Source organism: Terrapene carolina, unplaced genomic scaffold (genome assembly GCF_002925995.2).
Source record: "Terrapene carolina triunguis isolate 2854851 unplaced genomic scaffold, T_m_triunguis-2.0 Scaffold58, whole genome shotgun sequence".
NCBI classification, from domain to species: Eukaryota; Metazoa; Chordata; order Testudines; family Emydidae; genus Terrapene; species Terrapene triunguis.
The window spans coordinates 57,354,803-57,371,077 of record NW_020664409.1 but is presented as its reverse complement, the minus strand read 5'-3'; the positions used below and the strand labels follow the sequence as shown (position 1 = coordinate 57,371,077).

The following is a 16,275-nucleotide window of genomic DNA, read 5'->3' as shown; positions in this document are numbered from 1 at the left end:
CTCAAGAAAGAGATCTTGGAGTCATTGTGGATAGTTCTCTGAAAACATCCACTCAATGTGCAGTAGCAGTCCAAAAAGCTTTTGGATGTTAGGAACCATTAGGAAAGGGATAGATAAGAAGACAGTAAATATCATAATGCCACTGTCTCAATTCATGGTACACCCACACCTGGAATACTGCAAGCATTTCTGGTCACTCCATCTTAAAAAAAGATACATTAGAATTGGAAAAGGTACAGAGAAGGGCAACAAAATATTATTAAGGGTATGGAACAGCTTCCATATGAGGAGAGATTAAAAAGACGGGGACGATTCAGCTTAGACAAGAGATGACTAAGGGGGGATATGATAGAGGTCTATAAAATCATGAATGGTGTGGAGAAAGTGTTATTTATTCCTTCATATAACACCAAGAACCAGTGGTCTCCCAATGAAATTAATAGACAGAAGGTTCAAAACAAACAAAAGCAAGTACTACTTCACACAACACACAGTTGCCCTGTGGAACTTGTTGCCGGGGGTGTTGTGAAGGCCAAAACTATAACTAAATTAAAAAAAGAATTAGGTAAATCCATGGAGGATAGGTTCATCAGTGGCTATTAGCCAAGATGGTCAGAGATGCAACTCCATGCTCCAAGTGTTCCTAAGCCTCTGACTGCCAGATAGGACTGGATGACAGGGACCACATGTTCTGTTCATGTCCTTTGAAGCATCTGGCATTTGCCATTGTTAGAAGACAGGATACGGGGCTAGATGGACAATTGATCTGATCCAGTATTGTCACTCCTATATTCTCATATTAATTTACACCTGTTTTTTAAAGTTGGTATATTTTCTGTCTTTAACACAGAAAATTAAGCACTGGTATTTTAAAACTTGATGGCAGTTTCCCTTTACATCACACTCCACTAGAGGGCACTAGATTCTAACTCATTAAGTTACAAGCAGGCTGTTTTATTGGCACTTGAAAACTTCAGCTGAGGAGGCTTTCACTTTGACAGCAATCAGAATGCTTTAATGTTTGAGACGCAAAAAAACAAAAAACAAAAAAAAAGCTTACTGCAAATATCCGAACATGTTAACTGAATATTAGTAATGAAAGAAAATGCTTGCTGAGGCTACTATGTCTGTAATAATTACCTAGATTCTGTAATTTACTCTGCAGGTTTTATCTCCAACCCATACAATAGGTGGCACCAAAACATCATCATTGCTACAAACTGGCCTAAATAACATTGATTATTGTGATAACAGCTTCTGGTAGCTTTTGATTTTTTTTTAAAGCAGTAATTACTCAAGTACCGACTGCGAACTACATGTGCATTCATCATATATCCAGGTGAAAACAACTCCTTGCTGGTAAAACACCGCTCAATTAACCCAATGCCCCCTTTCCTGAGTATCTTAGAGCTCTGAGATCACCTACTTTGGGCACTGGGGTTTCTCATGAACTGTCTTTGATTTTTTCTCTGGGTCCTGCTGGTTCGGTAATCAGCATCTGCACAGATGCATTCTTTGTCTTTATTGCTGTATCCCTGGGAGTGTATGCTTCGCGTTCTCTTTCTGATGGTGAACATGTCGCTGGATCCCTTACACTTGTGAATTCGAAGCTTGCCAGAAGAATCCTCAATGCACTGCCACTTCTGTGAGAGGAAAAATAAAGATGATTTCCCAATGCAATTCCAAGCTCTGTCTATTTCGGATTCTTTTTGTAGCACATAACGGCCAATGCCTTTGAAGGCTAAACAATTCTATAAATGAAGATTTGAGGAGGAAAACATTGTAAGGCTTAAGTTCACTCACATTCTCTCGTCCTAGGCAAACATGAACTTGAATGAAATCACTGGAAATCTGCATAAAAAAATACAACCCAGCCAAAAAAGATATATAAATCAAGGGAATCTAGACTAAACACATCCATGAAAAGAGCAAGTAAAAAGCCTTAATTTACTGAGCCACAGAGTACAGCTGCCAGGGCTGTTTTCACCAGCCCTCCCTCCCCCCTTTTTTCTTTGAAAATACAAACTTTGTTTCTTTGTTCTGTGACTTGGAGTTTCTAACATGAATCAGGGAAAAAATGTAGATGAGGGAGAAAGACTGAGATCAGGTCAATTAGAGGGTTCCATGAAAAAGGGACAAATTCTGATTTGATTTATGTCAATGCATGAAACTATTAACTCACTCCCTTAACAGAGGCCAGTGTCACGACCCACATCCTTTAGTGTGTACACTCAAAATCCTGCAGCCACAGGACACAAACATTGCTGTCTCCACATGTTTTATGTGCAAGGACAGAGGAAAAAGCAAGTGTATTACACCCCCAGTCATGCTCTAATAGACCACACCATAGGTGCAGCCAGTATGCCAAACATGTGCAGAATAGGTCATATACAGCCTGTTGGAGAAGGGAGGGGAAGACCCTTGGGGTAGACAGAGTGTGAGCATGGACGTTCTCATCTGGATGCCTCTGCCTTGCTGTTTATACCAGCCTTGAGGGAGAAAGCAATTTTGTCTGGAAGGGAATTGCTGAGACAAGCTTTGCACATGTTGCGAGTATCATAGTGAAGAAGAAGGAATTAGAGAAAGCAGAATTCCTTCCAACTGGGCTGCACAATGTCTGTCTGGTTCTAGTGCCAACAGCCCCGAATCCAAGTGGAAGATTCCACCTGGATTTTTGCACAGGGTTCCACTGTTTTCTCATTTGGATATTAGAAAGCAGTTGGGCTTTTACTTCCTTTACACACCATATAAGTCTTAAAATGCCATAATCAAGAAAGATATTTAAAACTCTTAGCCCACTTTTTTCAGGAGACACACAACTACACTGCCACAGGTTGCCTTATTTTAATCATCTTACCATGGTAAATTTGTAATCATGTACCATTTGCTTAAAACCGTGGCCAAGGGACTGAGAGTTGCCCTGCTATGGACTGGCAGTGCTCTGGACACAGTCAATGGCAAAGTGAATTTATGGAAACAATCTATATCAATATAATCCCCTTTATGTCAATATAACTGAATCTACACTAGGGTCTTGCACTGATTTAACAATATCTGTTTCTAAACTGACAGAGTTAAATCAGCACAAACTGTGTGTAGGCAGGCCCTTCAGTCAATATGTTCACACGCTTTAGTACCTAACGTTAAATACCTAAATGCACAGTGAGGTACCTAAATAAAATCGGCCTGATTTTCAGAGCTGCTGAACATCTTCAGCATCTTAAAAACAAAAAAATGAAACAGACCACTTCAGTTAGGTTCTTTGATAGGCATTTGAGTGTTTAATTCAGTGTGTGAAAATTGTGGCCTTAATACATCTCTATCAGAAAGATGGGGACAATACTGTGAGGATTGATTAGCAGAATCTTATACAGAGCTTCGAACGTGTTATGATTACTACTAATACATACTCTTGAATCCTTGCATACTTAATAAACTGTATTAACATTAAAGTTATTTTCTGCTTGTTTTGTAATGCCTGAACTTCTCCGCCAACAGTGGTCCTCCATGTGTTTCTGAGAGTCCTGGGGATTCCCTCAGAATGATGTATTCTTACTGGGAACTATCCTTCTGGCAAAATGAGAGCTGGGTGCAGTTCCTCCAGGAATCCTTCAGCCCCACTCCCACAGCAGAGCCACACAAATTTCTTCCTTCCATCAAATAATGGCTGCTCTGCTCTTTTTCTGAGGTGTTCTCATGGTGGTTAAAGGGTGAAGGAAATAGCTTGAAAGTGAAACTTAAACACCTGACTAGTATCATATTGTGCCACTGCTGTGGTCAGGACACAACTAAAACAACTCCTGAAATGAACTTCATATATGTCCCAGAAAAACAATAGCCATATAGTTTAAAGCAATGTAAAAGAGAAAAAAGAAGTTAAGTCAAATATTCTTTAATACGCTATATATAACCATAGCCAACTTTGCTAATAAAAGCTCAATGCCTGAAGTCGCTTGCAGCTTAGTTTAATAACAGCAGCACATCTTTATTCACTTATGTTTTCAAATACTGATTATAAATCACAGCACTGGGACAGCTCACTCCAGCTTTATGTGTCATGAGATGAGCTAATGATCCTATGTCCAATAAGAAAATCATCTCTTCTATATATTTACCTTACTTTGACCGATCCAGTTACAGTAAGTTATATCTGAAAGAGAAAAAGTCTGTACATATTTCCTTGTCTTCTAAAACATTACAATTGTGTGGACACTTTCATAGAAATCCCTACTGAGAGGGGTTTACAAGAGCCATAATCATTTGCATTTACATCTCAAGGTTAACTTCTAAATGGTTCCTATGACAGTAGAAGAGTGTGGCCATCATTATAGATATTTACAGGATTGCACCAGAGGAGTTTTTGTATCTATTAGATATAAACACACATTAAAAAAACACAGCTCTATTTTTTAATACTATTTAAAAATGTAGTACTCTTTAAAAATTCTGAGTAATTATTTGTTTCTCCCTAAGATCAAATATAGCAGCAGCTGTAATTCTTACTTCCTCCAGTGGAGGTTGTTTCAATGCTCTAGTAAGTCTTTTCCACCTCTTAATAGGATCTAATTTTTTTTTAAACTGCCTATGCATGGATTTAATTGATAAATACTCTTGGATGAAATATGTATGAAATGTATTTCGTAGCTTCCCTTGAATGGTTTTGTTCATAAAAAGGTTATCTAAGTGTGAAATAGTTTAGAATTCTACAATGTAATTTTCTTACTATCAGTGATTCCAAATCCATGACAGAATAGTTATGAACTGACCATATGTTATAGTCTAGAATACTATAATGGTCTCTTCTGGTCTTAAGATCTATACAATGCATGAATGAGCAGAAAAAGAAAGCAATGATCAATGAATTGCCCTCAGTCCTCTGCCTTTCCCCCAACTGAACACCAAGATGTCCGTTTCCCTGGCTTCACAACCTCAAACTAGGTCTCTGGATCCCCAATCTCTCCATCAAGGTTACATCAAAGACAAAATGTTGGCACATGCACAAATGAAACATTCATTTGATAACCTTAAAGTTGTATGTGTTTTCTTATTTTTCCATGTTTATTTTCTTCTCTCTTTCTCATTCTTTTAATTTAATGCTTTTCTATTCCCCCTTACAGCTTTCTTTTCTCTTCCTCAACTACATACAGTTCTCTACTTTTTTCATTCTCTTCTCCCTTCATTTATTCCTCATCTCACCTACCTTCTCTGATCTCTGTCCTACTTTCACCCATCTTTACTCCTTTCATATTTTCCCCTCTTTCTAGTTTCCCCCCTGCCCTTCAACTTAACCACTGAAGTGAATGCAGAGGAGAAAGTGATATTCAGCACCATCCCACTATGGATGGAGTCCTGAGACTTTATGGAGTCTTTAAACACAGGACACATCTTCAGATACATCAATTTCAAGGGAGCAATGCCCATTTACATCAGCTATGAAACTGACCCATACTCTCTACATGGAGCTGAGATGCCTTGGTTTACAATCGTGTGTTGCTGGTGCCTCTGAAGAGCTATATCCTCCACATGGCTAGAAGATGCAGTGGCAACTTAGCGCTGAATTTTGCTAATAAGCAGCAGTCACTTGGCTCTGCTCAGGAGCTGAAATTCAGCTGCATGACAACAGATGCACATGCCTCAATGGGAACGCTGGTGCTGGCATTACAGTTAAAGAGTAATAAAAAAACTGAGCATTAAATCTTGTCCTCAGATGACTTCACTAGCAGTTATAAGTTTGCATTTGAGGGCAAAATTGGTCCCTGATTGGGTAAATTGAAAGGCATAGGGGACCAGATGCACTAACTAAAAAGCGGCTGTAAGTACATGATTCTTTAACTTTATATTAGTGCTGGCCTAGTTCCAATCTTAACTTACACCCTCTGTTAACAAGACAGACAACTGTGAATGAATTAACAACAGTGTTTGTTCCTGGGCTTTGAATTTCCAAATTCTTATTGGTCTGTACCACAACCTCAACATTAAGTTATATGTCTTTATTCAATATAATTCAGGCACAAAATATATATAGACACTCAGGCTTAGTCACTGTGGTTTACTGCACAATAAATACCCCACTTAAGAAGTATTTAAAATGAACATTGTTTACCTAATAGACCGTGACAGCTCTAAGGGAGTTGCTGCAGCCTATCACATAGGGAGGAAATTAGACAATTTGTGAAAGGTGTCTTAGCAGTAGGCATGCTCAGAGTTTTATGAAAGGCAATTACTGCACATTTGCACTAGACACTTTAATGTTAAATATATAGTCAAGTTTTATAACCAAGCTATAAACCCCTGAAAAACAGGCAACCGGAACTATAACACAGCTACAATGCTTTTACAGGTGCTGTCCAATTTCTGTAATGTTCCCTTTAATAAGCAACTTTGAATATCGCTTTCAGGCTGGAGGTATTCAAGTAAAGGGGGGGAAAGAGTGCATTTGAAAGCAACTTTAAGATCACACTCCCTTCATCTTCCTCTTATACATGGATGATTTAGTATTGATGATGATTAATATAAAATGATATGGGTAGAAATATTGTAGTGAACTGTAGCTGTGTATCCCTTTTCTCTGCTGGACAGACTCAGAAGTGGTTTTATCTCACAGGTGCTATAGTACTAATAGCTAAGGGAGTTTTTATTTTAGCTCAAGTGGCGACAGATTGTGCTACTGGAGTAAGAAGATCTGAGCTCCATTTCAGCTTTTACCATGAAATTCCAAGTGGTCATGGTGTGCAGAGTACTGCCAACTGTACTGTACTTAGCTGGCAATAATATATAGTACAAACCAGCCGCATTTTAGTCTGCTGAACTGAACTAGAACACTGAAAAATCAGGTTCAGCAGATATTGTAAATTCTTAGGGGTAGGACCCACCTCTTCCTATGAATTTCCATAATGGAAACAAGGACTCTGATCTTCACTGAGGTGTCTGGGCACGACTGGTATACAAATATTAATTTGCATTGTGATGTTTTGCCACTATACAAATACTGCACACAAGGAGAAAATGGGTGCAACTGTCCCCAAGACGTCCTGTGTCAATAGAGCACAGGGAAGACAAATTTGGGATTGCCAATCTTACGGACAAAGCTTCCCAGTTTCCTACATTACTAGTTAGAATGGTATCACTGTTAGACACTAACTTATAAACTTAAAATTCACCTGGTTGCCTATTATAGATCATATAGTAAATCAGATCACTCACAGTTCTGAAGCCCACTGACTCAGGAACATTGAAATACAGTAAACTATAATACTAATGTTGCAAATTTCTTCTGTTGATCTGTATCACACCTTGAGTGTTCATAACGGTGTGGAAATTCACGTATTTTGTATTTCTTAAATATTATTTATTGTAGGCTAAAAAGAAATCAACAGATTTTAAATAATTTTTAAACTTGTTTTTTTATCTTACATTTATGAATAATCTCTAAGAAATGAGTGTCAGATCTGTTCTTTTATTAAAAATATTTTCCCTCCATCATACATGTGCGTCCTGATTTATTATTGTAGGGTTGCTCACAAGTGATAGGCTACAGGCCCTGATATTTTTATTTACTTTGATGGGGGGCAGAAGTATTGAAGCAGTGAATTGACGGGGGGGGGGGGGGGGGGGAACCCTACAGAAATAACATGACCTGAAATTTGCAAACAGGTATGTGATGAAAAGGTGGGTAAATTTTAGACTAGCAAACCTTGACAGTGTCAGTTAGAAAATGGAAAGAAGGGAAAAAAAGCCCTGGAAGTTTTCAGGAAACTGTTACATTACACACAAAGAATATTTACTGGATAGACTGACATGCAACTTTGTATTTAAGACACTTTAAAATATGATTCGCAGAAGACTTAGGGACATTTAAAATTGTACAATAAAAATGATCCCCTATTTATCACAGCAAAGTATGCAAGAAATGCATGGATGGTATTGTTCAAAAAGTTGAACTTCAATCCATTTTTTAACACCAAAAAAAGGTAACTATTTGAGAAAACTTAGCTTCCAAAATATAGAGTTAAAGAATAGATATTCTACGGTCAGGCTGGATAGATGAGGAAATCACATTTATTTGCCAGTTTTTCCATTAAGGATATTTACTTTCCCACTGACAGTTTAAAGCTTACTTTAATTTGGAAGAAAGTCAATAGTGGAAGCATATGCACTTAGGTCGCATGTTGAGTGTTAATGGACATCAAATAACATACGTCACCTAAGTAACCATCTCTACTGGATCTTCTACAAATTCTTGCCAGCACTTAAGACTCAACATCATCAGTATAGACTCTTCTCTGATCTTCTATCAAATGTGTGCTGAATAACCTAAAAGGAATGCTTCAAGTTCAGGCTTAAAGCCGAATCTGCCCACAGATGCATCTAAATAGCACCCACTGACATGCAGAGATAGAATTTGCCCATTAAGTTATAATAGCAATGCCAATAATAATGATATTCCTAATGGGTCAAAGGATTCTTAAGACTTAAAGCCACGCTAGACTTTGGGGTCAAACACATCCAACAGAAGGTTGAATTTAGACCACATTGTATTGGACATGCAAGAGTCCTTGGAAAGAAGGAGGACCACAATTGCTGGAACTATGGAAAAAGCGTAAAGCTAAATTCATGCATAATCTATGTTTTTTTGCCCTAGAATACATAAATCCTGAATTGATGTGGTAAACAGAATAAATATGATTCAGAAAGGTGACATTCATTCTGATATTGTGGTATTAGGGGTTGCTGATAAACTGCATAACATAAATAAGCCAGAGATACAGTTTCTTTGAAGGGCAACATCGAAGGCAAGAAAGGTGATATTACTGAAATGAAAGTATTCCCTGACATGGACAAAAATAAATGTGTGCACTGAATTAGAAGGAATTGTCAAATGTGGAAAAACTGCATTCTGTTTAAATGAAAAGCTACGTATCTATTGTTAAAATATGCTATTTTTTCATGATTTGAAGGATTATCTCTAATGATAAAGTTTTCCTTATCATCACTTTTGGTTGGCATGTTATATACAGGATGGTGTTTCAACAAGGGAGGGACAATTCAAGATGATTCTTAGGAATCACTGGGTGACTCATCTGCACCTCTGTTTCTGTCAGCTAGGTGGGATTCTGGGTACCAAGACAGTTGGGTGAAGGAGCAGGGACAGGCTGGAGTAAGGAACAGATGGAAGAGCACCCACCAGGGCCAGTTCAGCAAAGCACTTATGTATGTGCTTAACTTTAGGTTTATTTGTAGTCCCATTGAAGGCAACAAGATTGCTCAGATGCTTAAAGCATGTGCTTAAGTGCATGGCTGAATCAGGATCCCCAAAAAGGTGGCAATGGGGAGCAGGTGGAGAAGCAGTGCTGGGCTGATAGGTTGTAGTAGCAGGAGGAAGCCACCACATACCAAGACCAGTGGTTACCATTTTAGATAGCCACTAATCCAAAATCTGACCTGTGTAAGGATGAATCAGGGAAATATGCCTGGATTGGTGCACAAATCAGAGCCAGACTGTATATTCATCAGATTCCTAATTTTAACACTGTAATTGCAACTAACATATTTGTATTTGTATCTCTCTTTTGAGCAAAAAGAAATTAAAGCAACATTGACAAAATAAGATGATTACGCAGTAAACCAAACTGGCAACAGTTACTGGTATCTATTTTTAGTAACTTCTTTCAAAAATTATTTTTTAGAGCAGACAGAACATGGATCATTTATTTTGAGAATGACAAGCCAAGACAGCAGGCACTATTCATCATCAATGCCTTATTATTGCTGGAATTGTTGGGAAGTTGCATTGAAATCAATAGGTTTAGTGAGTGATGTTATTATGCTCTATTATAATTTTAGCTGAGTTTTAGTGGGTGCCTGGGATCTAGCTGTCATTTCTGGCTAGCCATCTGACACTTCTATTGAGCTCTTACCAGCTTATGTGTTTTTATTCATACTCTGCAGCTGGCCATAAAGTTGACCTTTACAAATGTATGGTCTGAGGGATATTTATTTTATGAGAACATAGATACTTGAGCCAAACCAGACTACACCTAACAAGCTACATTCTAATTTCCTCTACAATATTATCTGTAGGTTGATTGATGGCAGCAGTCCTTTTAGCATTACAAACAGACAAGTCTTTGATTTGATACTGATATGATAACATGAAGCAAAATAAAATGAAATTCTGTCATTTGAAAGCCTAATGTAAAAGTATACATGAGGTATACATAAAATGCATGTATAGACAACATAAAATGCTTTTTGGTTTAAGGCCAGAAGAGTCTTAGAAACTTACTACAAAACTCATGTCTGGATTCAGCGGCATCTCTCTAGTGACTATCAATGAAGACTTGTATGACTATAAAAATGTTCTAGCTTACCCTAACTTAATTTCATTATACAGGCCTTAAGCCCATTTTATAAACCAGAACCAAACCTGCAATATTACTTTAGGGCAGTTCCAACCTATAAATACTCAAGAGAAAATACAACATTTTGCATCTCCCAATGACAGGTGTGTTATAAAGGAATACAGTCAAGGCTGCTGAGTTATGGCTAGGGCTATGATTTTGTCACAAAAGTCACCGTGACTTCCAGAGACCTCCGTGACTTGAGCCCCCAGCTCCTGGTGGCAAAGAACGGTGGGGGCTGATCTCCCAGTTACAGCAGGGGGCAGGGGTGCCCTGGAACTCCCAGCTGCAACGGGCAACAGAGGTGCTCCACAGCTCCTGACTGCGGCGGGAGCCCCAGAGCATGGAACCACTGTAGGCGGTGAGGAGACCCTAAGCTCCTGGCCGCTGCGGGCAGTGCAGCTCCCGTCAATTCCCAGCCGTCGCGGGTGGTGGGGGTGCTCTGCAGCTCCCAGCCACCATGGGCCACTGGGGTGCCCTAGAGCTCCAAGCCACTGCGGACAGTGGGTAGACCCTACAGCTCCGAGCCAAGCCCCCCCGGGTGGTGTGAGGACCCCGCAGCTCTCCATTTTGTCATGCATATTTTTAATAAAAGTCACGGACAGGTCACGGGCTTCCATGGTTTTTTCTTTATTGCCTGTGACCTGTCTGTGACTTTTACTAAAAATATGCATGACAAGCCTTACTTATGGCATTATACCTACTAGCTTGAACTTACATGTGATGCAAACAAATGTTTGCAGTTGCACCATCTTCTCCATTCTGGCTCAGTTCATTTTAACTGGCAGCAGATTGACACTTTACAAGTGCAGGATTCTTGCAAGTTTCAATCCTCTGCTGTCCACAAAACCAGAGCTGGAAGGTAGTGTGTTGCAGATGGTAGAAGATGTAGGCCCATAAAATAAACAAGCCCAGTGTTGGGTTTGGTGTTGTTGGGTCACCCAACACAGGAGTTGGAACTCAAACATCACAATCCTCACTTTGGAGAGTGTGGCAGGGCAGGGGTGAAACCCCTTGAATGCCCTGCTAAAATGCTGGCTAAGCCCTGCTTTCAGGCAGAGAGGCCGGGGGAGAGGCTCAAAGCAGCCAGCAGGGAGCCCAGCTGCGGGCCCTAACGAGGGTTGGCTCGCTGCAATAGACTGAGCTAAGCAGCAACAGCTGGGCTGAAGGCTGGGAGGGCTATAAAAGCCATGAACAAAACTCAGTGAGGAGGCTAGCCTGGGAGGGGACAGGAGGCTACAGCTCTGTCTCCTCAGGAAGGGAGCCTCAAGGGCCAAGGGACCCTGGAACGGGTTAGAGAGGGGATAACTGTTGGGGAATAAAGGGGACCCCATGGTGGCACTGTAAAATAAAGCACAAGGGTGAAACACCAGAAGAAGGCGTGAGAACTCTTATTTTACCAGCCTAAGCACAGGGCACCGGACGAGAAAGCAGAAACCTGTGCGGACCCTGTGACACTGGGGGCTTGTCCGGGACCTCCTAGCCATTGCTGTTTGTGGCTGCTAGCATGGAGGAGACCCTAATGTGGCTGGTGAACACAGTGCAGGAAATGCAACAGTCCCAACAGATGGAGCAGCAGGCCCTGATGACATGGCAGGCAGACCAACAGAGGGCACTCCAGGAGTTCATCCGGGAGCAGTTGACGGCCCAACAACAGATCCTCCAGAAAATGGTGAGTCCGCCAGCGGGGGATGGCACCAGGATGCCCGGGTGGGGGCTCTGCAAGATGGGCCCTGCAGATGACCCCGATGCATTTCTAGGGACTTTTAAACGGGTGGCTATGGTGGCCGGCTGGGAGAAGGAGACCTGGGCCCTGTGGTTAGCCCCGTACCTGGGAGAAGAAGCCCAGGCTGCATTTATGGCTTTGGGTGACGCCCAGGCCAGGGACTACGATGCGGTAAAGGCCACGATACTGGACGGCGTGGGACTCTCAACAGAGAGATATTGCCAGTGGTTCCGGGCGGCCTGCTGGATGGAGGGTCTGCAGCCCAGGGCGTTCATCCAGAAATAGATGGATTGGGCCATCCGCTGGCTGAGGCCTACTGCCCAGACGATGGAAGAGGTCATGGACCAGATGATCTTGGAACAGTTCCTCTTGGGGCTACCGGACCCAGTACGGGTATGGGTCCGAAGACATCAGCCAGCCCATGTGGCCGATGTAGTCCGGTTAACGGAGGAATATGTGGAAGCTGAGGGGCCCCGGCGGGTGGTGAAACCGGGCAAGGGAGTAGGACCGGGGAAAAGCCCGCCGGACGCTACACCCAAGAGGGGGCTGGACCCGGGGCCCACCTGCAACAGAGAAGTGACATGTTGGCAGTGTGGATGCCCAGGCCATAAAAAGCAGGATTGCCCACAGATGGAATGTGGGCTGGCTGACTTTTGTGGGTGGATGGGGGGCGGAGGAAGGCAGGGAAACACCCCCGGGAGGGGTGGTGGACTCCGCCTCCACCCGCTCGCTGATGCGGAAGGGTCTGGTGAGGCCCCACTGGGTGATTCCAGGGGCAAAGGTGGCCTTACGGTGCGTCCCTGGGGACACCCGGGGCTACCCGTTGGCCCGGGTGCCTATGGAGGTGCAGGGGCGCTTCCGGTGGCAGCGGGTAGGGGTAGTACAGAAATTACCATACTCAGTCCTATTGGGAGGTGACTGGGGACCCCTGTCAGGTGAAACCCGGAGTCGGGGTGGGGAGCCTGAGGTGGGGGCCACAGAGCACCCAAGGGAAGGGGTAAAGGGGGGTAAGGGGATGCCCAAACCCCTAAAGGTGAAAGAACCCTCTCCCCCAGAGACGGGGGAACAAGAGGCGGCTAACAAGAAAACTCCTAGACGACAACGCCAAGAGCTTATAGAGTGCTGGTTATGCGTCAACAAAGGACCCTCGGGGGAGGGGTGCCAGGAGTGTAGCCCTTGGGGATCCGAAGAAGGCCAGGACCAAGGGGCCAGGGAACAGAGCCCAGAGGTAGGGTACGTAGGCCACCAGCCGCGGGTGGAAGAAGAATGCGGACTCTGTCGGGCCTAGGGGCATAGAGGGGAGGCCTGTCCCTTCCGTGGATATGGGGGGAGGGCTGGTACCCCGGAAAGGGTCCGCCAGAACCCACAGTGGGGGTGCAGGAGCTCCCGCCGGGGGGCGGATTTATCCGGCCGAGGAGGGGCAGGGACAGATGGAGCCTGGTGGCTTCTTGAAGGGGGGAGATGTGTGGCAGGGCAGGGGTGAAACCCCTTGAATGCGCTGCTAAAATGCTGGCTAAGCCCTGCTTTCGGGCAGAGAGGCCGGGGCAGAGGCTCAAAGCAGCCAGCAGGGAGCCCAGCTGCGGGCCCTAACGAGGGCTGGCTCGCTCCAATAGACTGAGCTAAGCAGCAACGGCTGGACTGAAGGCTGGGAGGGCTATAAGAGCCATGAACAAAACTCAGTGAGGAGGCTAGCCTGGGAGGGGCCAGGAGGCTACAGCTCTGTCTCCTCACCACAGGAAGGGAGCCTCAAGGGCCAAGGGACCCTGGAACGGGTTAGAGAGGGGATAACTGTTGGGGGATAAAGGGGACTGCACGGTGGCACTGTAAAATAAAGCACAAGGGTGAAACACCAGAAGAAGGCGTGAGAACTCTTATTTTACCAGCCTAAGCACAAGGCACCGGGCGAGAAGGCAGAAACCTGTGCGGACCCTGTGACAGAGAGGCTGAATTTTTTTGTGTGTCAGGAGATTTAAATATAAAATTGTATCTCTGTGAAATTTTAGACTTGGAGAGTGCATGTTTAATAGTGGATCGGATACTGAATTTAACAGTGGATTTGATAGTGCAGTGGAGACAGGTGTGACATTAGTTAATGGTATCCTGGTGGAAAATTTAAATCCCATGGGTCAAATTAGCTCTGAGGGTAAAATTTATTGGTGAAGTGCCATAAGTTACAAGGGAGACAGAATGAAGTGTAAATGATGCAGTATTTAAACTTGTACTCATTTGGTAGGTGTCCAAAGGAAGATGATGGGAAGCCCCTATTAATTGATTTCAGTTGAAATTACATAGGTGGATCTGAGGGCAGAATAGATGCTGTGGGGTTAAAATAAAGTTAATCTAGGGAGAGGTTTGTTCAGGCAACAGTTAACCTTCAATTTGGTATTGATGATGTAAGGTTTTTTATTATACAATTGTAATATTTTAATATTCTGTCATAGATTTGTACTATTATTGCATTACATACCTATGACTGAAAGTAAATTTTTTATGCACAAATGTATGTGTCAGATATTTCCAATTTTAAACGCAAACACTAGTGGATGGTGTTTTATATATAAATACTCTCTCAATTACTGGAGCTAGCAAACAGGGGAGTTCTGAAAGGGAGATGTACAGGTGAAAAAGAGAGACTACATGACCCTTAGAGTGAGTTTGAAGTCTATTCTCTTGTTTAGTGTATGCTTGCCTGATTAAAGTTTATAGTGTGGTCTGTTTTGCGGGCTGTGTGATGACCAAACAGCCTGGTAGGTGAGGCAGAGACCTAACTAATGAGGCTATAGCCTGCTCTTCACTGATCCCTTCAGGATCCCTCGATAAGGGGGCAGGGCTAACTCAGGGAGAACAGGGGTTTAAAGAGCCAGCTCCTAAGCTACCCGAAGAGCTAGTGAAGAGGGGAGTATTGTGATGGAGTTTAGAGACTGAGTGTAAGAGGCAGTTACACCTAACAAATATACTCTAATCTTAGCCCAATAATCTCCCCCACCCCCAAAAAACCAAAACCCTCCAATCACCCTGCAAAGCAAAAATAATTCAGGCAGAGGTCCAGCAGCAGAGCAGGGGCTATCCAGTTTATTGCACTCAATGCAACATGTACTGCCTTGAGGGCAGGTAGCATATGTGTGCATGTATGGCCCTCAGAGATTGAGTATGGGCTCTTAAGGCCAGAGTTGCTGAACTGGATTAGCTAAGGGAGACAGAGGTACACAGAGGACACTGTCAGGGACACAGGAAAGCAGTGCCACCCCCAGTCTAATAGCCTTTATGCTGTTGAGGAGGATGAAAGTCTCAGGGAAGGAGAACATCAAGCTGGAGCAGAGGGAAAAGATTTCATAGTTGAGACCCTCCTTCCAGATGATGTCATGGTACCCTCACACTGATACCACCTCTCTGGGAGAGGGGATCCCAGTTATTAGGAAGAGACAGGTAATAGTAATGTGAGATTTGATTATTAGAAATATAAATAGGTTTGTGATGACCAGGAGAACTGCATGATGAATTGCCTACCAGGTGCAAAAGTTGTGGACTTCTCAAGACATCTAGATAGACGTATGTGCAATTCTGGGAAGGAGCTGGTGGTTGTGGTACTTGTAGGTACCAATGACACAGGAAAGGTAGAAGAGAGGTCCTGGAGGCCAAATGTAGGTTCCTATATAAGAGACTAAAATTCAGAACCTCCATGGTAGCATTCTCTAAAATGTTTCCAGTTCCACGCACAAGGCCAGTTAGACAAGCAGAATTGCAGAGTCTCAACACATTGATGAGACAATGGTGTTGGGAGGAGGGATTTAGGCTTATTAGGAACTGGCGAACCTATATAGGAAGGATGGACTTCACCTAAACCAAAATGGAATCAGATTGCTGGTATATAAAATTAAAAAATTCACAGGAGTTTTTAAACTAAGGGCTCGGGGAAAGACAACAGGTATGGAGGAGCACACAGTTCAGACACATCCTCTAGGGAAGCATTTATTAGATGGGATACTCTATATCCTAATAAAGAGGAGAGACTAGAAGTTGATAAACTACAGGTAAAAATGGAAGAGAAACTGTCAAACAAAAAAGAATCCCATTCAATTACATCACATGAAGGCTATCAATATTGAAAATTTTTTATAAGTGCTTGTATACAAATGCTAGAAATCTAAA

At 42.7% G+C, this 16,275-nt stretch overlaps 1 protein-coding gene across 2 annotated transcripts in view; it reads right to left on the bottom strand.

The window, feature by feature from the left end:
* Positions 1-16,275, bottom strand: part of SULF1 (sulfatase 1) — a 56,488-nt gene that overhangs the window by 28,780 nt on the left and 11,433 nt on the right. For both annotated transcript variants that reach the window (XM_026662458.1, XM_026662453.1), the window contains exon 6: positions 1,427-1,643. In XM_026662458.1, coding sequence (XP_026518243.1) covers positions 1,427-1,643 — 217 coding nt within the window. The remainder of the gene's footprint in view (positions 1-1,426; positions 1,644-16,275) is intronic.